The sequence below is a fragment of the Clinocottus analis genome, unplaced genomic scaffold, assembly GCF_023055335.1.
Source record: "Clinocottus analis isolate CAN_PGR_092001 unplaced genomic scaffold, fCliAna1.0.p SCAF_431, whole genome shotgun sequence".
In the NCBI taxonomy this organism is placed as follows: Eukaryota; Metazoa; Chordata; class Actinopteri; order Perciformes; family Cottidae; genus Clinocottus; species Clinocottus analis.
In genome coordinates, this window is record NW_027176189.1 from 2630 (window position 1) to 11338 (window position 8709).

Here is an 8709-nt window from a genome sequence, read left to right on the forward strand (position 1 = left end):
CTGTTTATCTGCACGCACACATACAAATCCCATTTCTCAGCCTGTTAATGCTATGACAACTTATAGATATAATAAGATCAGCCTAGTCAACGTGGAAGGACTGGAGGAGCAAATCTGGATTGAATTTGACCATTAATGTGATTGTTGGTCGTTATATCGAATGCAGTGTTCCCAAGGCCTCGTTTCCTTTTTTCTTTTTCTTTCTTTTGTACCAAGGACAGAAAAATGCCAAATAAAATATCTGTGTATTCCCTCAGCTGACCTCCATGTTTGTGTGTCATCAGGCTATGTTCAGCTTGTGCATGGTGGAGAGTGAGGCAGACGAGGTGACTCTGCAAGGGGTGACCGGCGTTGGACTGAAGCACGCTTTGGACTTTGCCTACACTGGGCAGGTGAGCCCACAGCTGACCCTTTCTCAGGGTTTTATTGTGACATATTCATTTACAAGTGTAATGTTTTGCATGTAAAACTTGTTATCCTTCAAGGTTCTTTATACAGGATTCAGAGCACTAATACAGTAAACAAAAACAATTATTGAAGCGTTACGCCCACTGTCCCGGTCCCCCGTCCCAAAATATACACTCAGTGCTGTTGCCATTGTTTGCATCGTTAGCTCCTAGCCGCCGGCTCTGCCGTCGCCACGTTGAGAGCTGTGTGAAGGCAATACGAACGCTTGGAATTCTGCAAAGAAAATCTTCAAGCAACCACAGGGCATATTAGCATATTATAAGAGTATAACGTTGTATTCAGAGTATTTGGGAATACAGTTTTAGAATCATGTTGCAGAATTTTCCACACAGTTAAACATTCCAATAGTTACTTTTCACCATTGCCAAATATGTCACAGAAAACAATCCAAACAGGGCATGTACAGCAGCACGGGCTTCTGCCGCGGCGTGCCTTTGGGCACAGTGTTATCCAGCAGTGTGCAGGTGCTGTCGTCCCTGTGCCCTTTACGGCCTCACCGCTGAATGTTATTCTGGGATCAGAAACAAACACAATTCGATTCAAGGAGGCAGAAGTAAAGTATCACAGTATTACGTTCCGGGTGGGTGAGGTCGCTCGTTCTCGCCTTCTCGCCCCATCGACAAAGAGTCATTTGCGATCATTTCTAATCACTTTTTTTCTCTCCAGTCGCTCTCATAAGCAGCCGAGCGGCTTATGCAGTGGACCCGAGAGGCCGGAAACTTTGTAATTACTCCTAATTTTATTTCCATAGTGGAAATGAGCAAAGAGGGAGCCGGTTAGGCAGCGTAAGTAGGTCAACAGCAGGCTTGCGAGCCGCCCTGCTTTGGTTGGCTCAGAGCCTCCGTCCGCCCAGTGGAGATGATAGCAGATGAGATGAGGGCAATATGCTTATCTCCCACACCGTGAATAATGACCTACTAAAAATCCTTCAGCCACATGTCATTGGCCGACAGGGGCGAGTGGGGGCGATGCTCTCGGCCCGGAAGTCAAGTTAGTAACTTCCATGACCTTTCCCCTGCGAGCCAAGATGACAGCAGAGTTCGCGAAGCAATTTGACATCACCCACAGACATGACTTTGTTTTTCCCAGAGGGTAAATCTCTCATTCTTCTGAGTAAAGACAGAGAGTGGCGTGAGGCCACAATGAGGTTGGATCCTTTTGTAGAAGACGTCGAGACTCTTACCACCTTCCACTTCCGCCTTCTCCTTCAGGTGAATGTGAAGAGGAGAGCGCCGCTGTTCACTTACAGTTGTTACAGTCACATTATTTCGGGGATGCTGCCCGCCGGGACGCTGATTGAGTCATAGAAGATTACTATAAAAAAAATCTAATAATAATAATAACAATAATAACAATAATAATTGAGTGTTTGTCACTCTTGATCGCAATTTTTATCTCAGCAGGATGAATGTGCAGATGCAGCTAATTGCAAAGAGGAAATTAAAAAAAGAGAGAGAACGTAAACAAATTGCTTGATGATTTCCAATGATTTGTTTACGCAAATGTTACAGCGGAAAAGCAATGTGCTTGATTCAATCAGCACAAATGCAGACTAAAATGTTCCTTTTTTTCACTTCTTCACACATCACTTATGATAAGTGGACAAACAAGAAAGCAGTACACTTTCTATCCAGATTTGTTCGGTCCAGTTTAAAAACAGGATCTGCCTTTTTATGTTATTAAAAATCCCAGAGAAGGCCTGAGCACAAAAAATGTAATGATACCTGTGAATGCTGCATAACAATATTCCAGCCCACTGCTGTGTCAACAGTATAGTGAGAGGCGAGGGAGACAAATGATGAAGTCATTTTTTTTTTTTTTCACACTTTCACTGCTGATGCAGTCACGGCTCTGTGGCTATGTAGGGCAGCGCTGCTGAATGGATTATCAAAGGTTTGTTCCATGCCCTTTAAAACCAAACTGCATCTTATTTTGAGGAGGTGAATCTGCCGTGTGAGAGGCAACAGGCACGTTTGGTCTGATTGGGCTATTATTCCAATGATACGGAGAACATTTAACTCTACGTGGTTCTGTTTGTGTGCTGGAATGGGAATATTTAATAATAAAAATACATTTTAAAAAAGGGCAGTTAAGGCTCCATCGAGTACACAGTGTGCTCCCTGGCGCCGTGAGTTGGCTGTATTACAGAGCTTTATGTTGCATATGGGGGGTAATATGGAGGAAACAGAAGGAGGCTTTCAGCAGATCATTTCAGCTGCTGTTCCGTCAACTAAACGGGAAGCATTTTGGCAGAATCAGCACCGAAATAATTGACGGAATATGTTGCTTTGTTTTAGAGGACGACCGCGGTGAAATCAAGCACATTGGTGGAGCCATTCTTGTTAGGCAGCCCAATATGTCACAGTCCTTCGCCCTGTCTCTGCTGCACCATCTAAAACATGTTTACAAAACCTGGCGGACGGACAGATCTCTCAGTGATGTACGTAACTGCTCAATGACCGGCCCATACCAAACACAAATGAGTTGGCTGAAATAGGGCATCAATGTCTTTAGAAAGTAAGATGTTAGTAAAAAGAAAAGATTTCCATTTTAATTTCTCCAAAACAAAATACCTAAATATCTTCAAAGTTATACATTTTACTATCATTTATGACAATAAAAAGCAACGACCCCTCTCATTTGAGAAGCTGGAATCAGATAACACTCAGTGTTTTAACTTGCAAAACAATGTAAAGGAGTTATTCAAGATCAAAGGAGTTGTCAATAAAAAAAACTAAAAATCAGAAGTAATATAAAACACTGGCAGCTTGAGGCTGAACAAGAAAAAGGACGTGTTATTTCCCAATACTGGTATAAAGTTATTATTGCACTACATCCAATAGCTGCTAAGACATCTCACCAAAAACCCAATATGTCAGCTCTCTGGTGGCGCGAGAGTAAAGGTCAAGGGTTCACTGGATCCTCAGGGACCATGAATATTTGTACCAAATCTCATGGATATCCATCCAATAGATGCTGAGATATTTCAGTCTGGACCACAGTGATGCACCGCCTGACGTCTCTCAACCAACTCCAGAAATTGCTGAGTGAAAAACAGATTCTCAACTATCTTGACATTGCTATGAAGTGATTATTATTACATACTTCAATGCTATAAGGCGATGAGCCTGATAATGAACTGCAACCCAGCCGCAGTGAATGACTTTGTGTGTCTCTGGACAGATCCTGCTGGAGCCAGCGGTGATCCAGGACGTCCTGTCTGCAGGCAGCCACCTTCAGCTGCTGGAGCTCCTCAGTCTCTGCTCCCACTACCTCATCCAGGTACACACACACACACACACACACACACACACACACACACACACACACACACACACACACACACACACACACACACACACACACACACACACACACGCCCTATCAGGTTAATAGAAATCTTGTAATGTTATGGAGTTCCACTCAGGAGCAGTCGGGTGATTTGATCCTGTCTTTAGGGAAAACCAAGAAAATGTACAAACGGACCACTTAACTTGAAGTGGAATAGCTTTTCTATTTACGCCTTATTCACACAGTTTTACTGTCTTAGTGTCAGCATCCAATTCTCAACTGCACAAGAAACCAACAAGTATTTCCCATTGGACAAACAGCAGAGCAGCATGTGCAAGGATGTGCAGGTTATGGTGTTAAGTGCCCCGTACATAGGGATTAGTGAATACATACTGACGTGACCTCTTTATCTTCCCACCAGTCATGGAGTATAAAACAAGCGACCTCCGTCAGGCTGCCATCTGTGCCAACATCACAATGTTCGTCCTCGTACTGTGTGTGTGTGTGTGTGTGTGTGTGTGTGTGTGTGTTTTAATACATAAGGCAATGACAGAAATACGGATTAGGTGTTTAAAGGCCAAAGACTCCAGATTTATTTTTGTACCAATCCTGGACACCGAACGATAAACTGGAAACTCCAAAAACCCAGATTATAACCTCAATGGTGTGGAAAATGTCTGTATAAAACAGTGAAGAAACAAATGGTGCGTGTGCTGATAGCAGCGACAGTAACATCCACCAAGATTTGGGGGAAATGCACTTATTGGCTTTCGCTGAGACACAGATGAGAGGATCAATACCACGCTCATATTTGTTTGCTGAACATTAAAATAGAGCCAGGAGACAGTTAGCTTAGTAACTGGAGACAGAGGTGAACAGCTGTTTTGAATTATTTCTTCAAGCGAACCTCCCTGCAAAGTTTGATGTCAAGGGCAATCTCTGTAGAGAAAAACAGACCTTTGTATTTATTAAAAGTCATTAAAATGTCCAATCTCTTCTGTAAATAATAGTCTAGTGTGGATACTCCCCCACCGGGAGGTTGCAGGTCAGATTCAGTGTGCTGCTCAAGGATACTTCATTGGGGTGGATGCTTCTCAGCGAAGGTGCCTGAGTCCAGATCTCCCCAAGAACTAGGCCACCCTGCTCCTTGTGTAATGCGTTTTTATCCCAGATGCCGAGACGGATCTGTTGGAACAGCGGCAAAGTCAGCCTACGTTCCTCTGGGTATGCAGCCAAAAGCTGCTGCAGATAAATCGGGTTGAGCTTGTTGCAGATCAGAGCCTCTCTGAGGTATCTGATGCACGGTTTCCTCTCGAGCCTCAATGCATTTTGCAGTGGTTCCACTTAATTACACGCAGTAATAATTGCATTTCGTCTTGTGCATCTTGACTCCCTGCAGCCAGACTCTAACGTTCTTTTTTTTTAATACTGAATGATACCGTCCACAGCAACTTAGCTCAAATGTGCCATCTGGTGGTTGCAAAAGTTTCATTTCTATTGGTTTGTAGTGACCAGAAATACAAAACCTGAATATTGCTATGGATTGTTTCTTCTTCTTCTTCTTCTTCTTCTTCTTCTTCTTCTTCTTCTTCTTCTTCTTCTTCTTCTTCTTCTTCTTCTTCTTCTTCTTCTTCTTCTTCTTCTTCTGCTTCTTCTTCTTCTGTTTGTCATCTGTTTGCACAACAGCTGACTGCTTTACTCGGTATGTGGTTAGCGTGCATAGTGGGCGGCGGTAAGCTCGGACCAATAACATTGATTTACCAATTCACGCTGCACCAGTTGATTGAAAATAATCGGATGTAACAGCCAGTCAGGATCCTCCTCCTTCCGATGTGCAGAATCCAGTGAATTGAATATTGAACAGCTCATCGATACGACACCCGCTGTGTGTGTAGAGCTTTAAGTCCTTTTATTTGAAGTGATTCTAATGACTGGTGTGTGTGTGTGTGTGTGTGTGTGTGTGTGTGTGTGTGTGTGTGTGTGTGTGTGTGTGTGTGTGTGTGTGTGTGTGTGTGTGTGCGCGTGCGTGTGTGTGTGATAGTTTATGTTGTTATTTGTATAATCATCATTCTGATATTCAATAAAGAACTTTAATCTAATGTGTTTTATTTCCTGATTCAGATTTCTCCAAAAATAAAATATTCACTATATTAACTTCTTCCTGTGAACTAGTAGTGAAATGATCAGAAGGTATTATATTAACACAGGTTGAGCACTAGCTGATGTGTGTTTGTACTGTACTGTATGTTCTGATGGACAGCCAGAAGATGGCAGTAATCTTCCACCATTTGGGCTTCGATTTTTTTCTATTTACCTTCTTTCCTCTCCTTCATTTCTGCCCAACTGTCACCGCATTTAGCATCTGTAATGTTGTTATTAAAGTATGAAATGGAAATCAACCCACAGGTAATTAATACATACTGCATATGTGTGTCCAACTCTTTTATGTGGGTGGAAAAGGAGATACCTTTGGTAAATGTGACAAATTCTTTCAATAACCACGGCTGGAATAAAAGACAAACTAAAGGAAATTTCACCTAAATTAACTAAATATTCCTTCAAACTAAATTATAATATCTCGCAAAAGTAATATTTTGCTGTCTGGAAGTACAAAGAAAACCTTTCTGGTGAATATGTGCATTCATTTGTGTGTGTGTGTGTGTGCGTGTTTGTGTGTGTTTGTTTGTGTGTATGGATTCACCCTGCAGGAACTGAGCAGCGTGAACTACCTGGAGCTGTACCGCGTGGCCGACCTGTTCCACCTCCCCGCCCTGGAGGAGGCCGTGGTGGGCTTCCTGGTGGAGCATCTGTCTGAGCTGAGCCAGAGCAGGCAGGACGAGGCCCTGCAGCTGCCCTACCGCCTCCTCAGGGAGGTGCTGAAGAGCGACCGCCTCACCTCGCTGAGCGAGGAGGAGATATGGAAGGTACTGGAAGAGAGAGTGTGTGTGTGTGTGTGTGTGTGTGTGGTCATGGGTTTTTCATGCAAGTAGGGGCTGTGGATGCAGTATCAAGGTGTCAAAGTGCGACACCATGCCATCATCTGAGCTTGCATACGGGAACAAATCGCATCGTGGCACCAAATCTGCATGCGCGGATAGACATGCGTAACACAATGCACACGGACTAATAAGTGACAGATTAAAGATGGCCACCTGCGACTCACACTTGATTGTTTGTATCGGTGAGGACATGCCATAAGGAAGTTTATGACAGCGTGTGACGTACGCGCGTGCGCCATGCGTCAGTCCATGCGGCCCAATGCGAGCGTGCGCGTGCACGTGCCACGGAGTTCGGCGTAGAGACTTACTGTTTTGACTGTTCATTTGCACCAATCAGCCTGCCCCCTTTCCTGCCCTCCACCCTCCCTCCCCCGCGCTCTTCTCTCTCTCTCTCTCTCTCTCTCTCTCTCTCTCTCTCTCTCTCTCTCTCTCTTTCTCTCTCTCCCTCCCTCCCTCGCTGTCTGTCTCCCCTTCTCTTCTCTGATTAGGCCCACTGCGGCTCCATCAGGGCCCCAATCCCCCAGCTGTCACTCGGCCGCCCGTCTGATTGAAAACAATCAGGCCTCTGATGGCACAATTACCCTGACCCTTTAGCCAGCCGCCGCCGCCATAATCAGCCTCTGATTAGGCTGCTTTGGGCCTCCTTCACTTCGCCCAGAAGGTTAATTTGGGCATCAGACGGAAGCGAACGGCAAGCGGGGGCCGTCGTCCGAAAGGGTTGGGGGGGGGGGGGGGGGGGGTTGTGCACGCCAATACCGGACCGATATAGCTTGGCAGTCAATCATCGTCACTCAGAGTTTTCTTAGAGACTCTCACGGTCTGGAAATCACATTTTCTCTGGCTTTGTTTTTTTTCTCCACCCCCCCCTCTTTCTTGCCATCCTTCGCTCTGCCTTCCTGTAGCCCCCTCCCCTTACCTCCCTATCTCCTACCCTCACTCTCTCCTTCCTCTGTCTTTTGTGGTCTGACTTCCTCTCTCTCTCTTTCTGTGCGTAGGGGAAGGAGGGAGAAGGAGTTGATTTATTCTGTGCCCTGAGGAAGTTGCGTGATGCAGCGTGACCTTCACAGTCAGCTGCCGTAGTGCACACACACACACACACACACACACATGCACGCTCTCTCACTCAGAAACACACACACACACAAGCAAGCGCTCTCACTCAGAAACACACACATACTGTCACTTCAGAGCAACGAGGAGGAGGAGAGAGGCGGGGTGAGCGATAGAGAAAGGGAGGTTGAGACAGGAGAGTGGCACAGACGGCATGAAAAGACAATTCTGACTTGCATGTTTCTTAAATATATTCACACCTTTAGAGTGGGAAAAAGGGAAAGCTGTTCAGCACATGCTCAGTATTTCCTCTATGTATCATACAAATGGTGTTTTTTGGCGCCCCCACTCTTTTCCCCTAGAAACTTGTCGACATTCTGCTACAGTACTAAATTCTCCATCTCTACCTTGAAAGGCGCTTTGTTTTCCCCGTGACGCTATCGATGGTCTCCAGTCATCTCGCTCACATTCACACCTCGTTTCAACTAAACAACCTTCCACCGCTTTCAAGTTCAATTAAATTCTCTGCATTCCGGTTCGCCTGCATTAAACAAAGGAAGGTGCCTGTGGATATTTACACTCTGTATATTGAATGCTGCTGATTAATAAATATCTGTGTGTGTGTGTGTGTGTGTGTGTGTGTGTGTGTGTGTGTGTGTGTGTGTGTGTGTGTGCGGGCGGGTCTCAGTCTTGCCATAATAGCTTAAGTGTCTAAAAAGATAAAGCTGATGAGCAGCCTCGACTCGTTTCTCTCTCTCTCTGCTGTTTCCGTGTTCTTATTCCTCTGGTCTTTCGTTCTTTTCATCTTTTCATATGTCTCCCTTTTTAGTGACTGAAAGCATATTGATTCGGTTCAACTTGTTTTTATCAATACTACCCAAAAGGATTTAAACAGGGTACC

At 44.8% G+C, this 8709-nt stretch overlaps 1 protein-coding gene across 1 annotated transcript; it reads left to right on the forward strand.

The window, feature by feature from the left end:
• Positions 1–284: 284 nt before the first annotated feature.
• On the forward strand, positions 285–7859 carry LOC137801799 (kelch-like protein 32; the record flags this gene model as incomplete). The annotated part of the gene is made up of 4 exons (XM_068599172.1): positions 285–392; positions 3652–3750; positions 6468–6683; positions 7661–7859. Coding segments are annotated over 4 exons (516 nt in total), but the record flags the coding sequence as incomplete, so codon positions are not given.
• Positions 7860–8709: the final 850 nt, after the last annotated feature.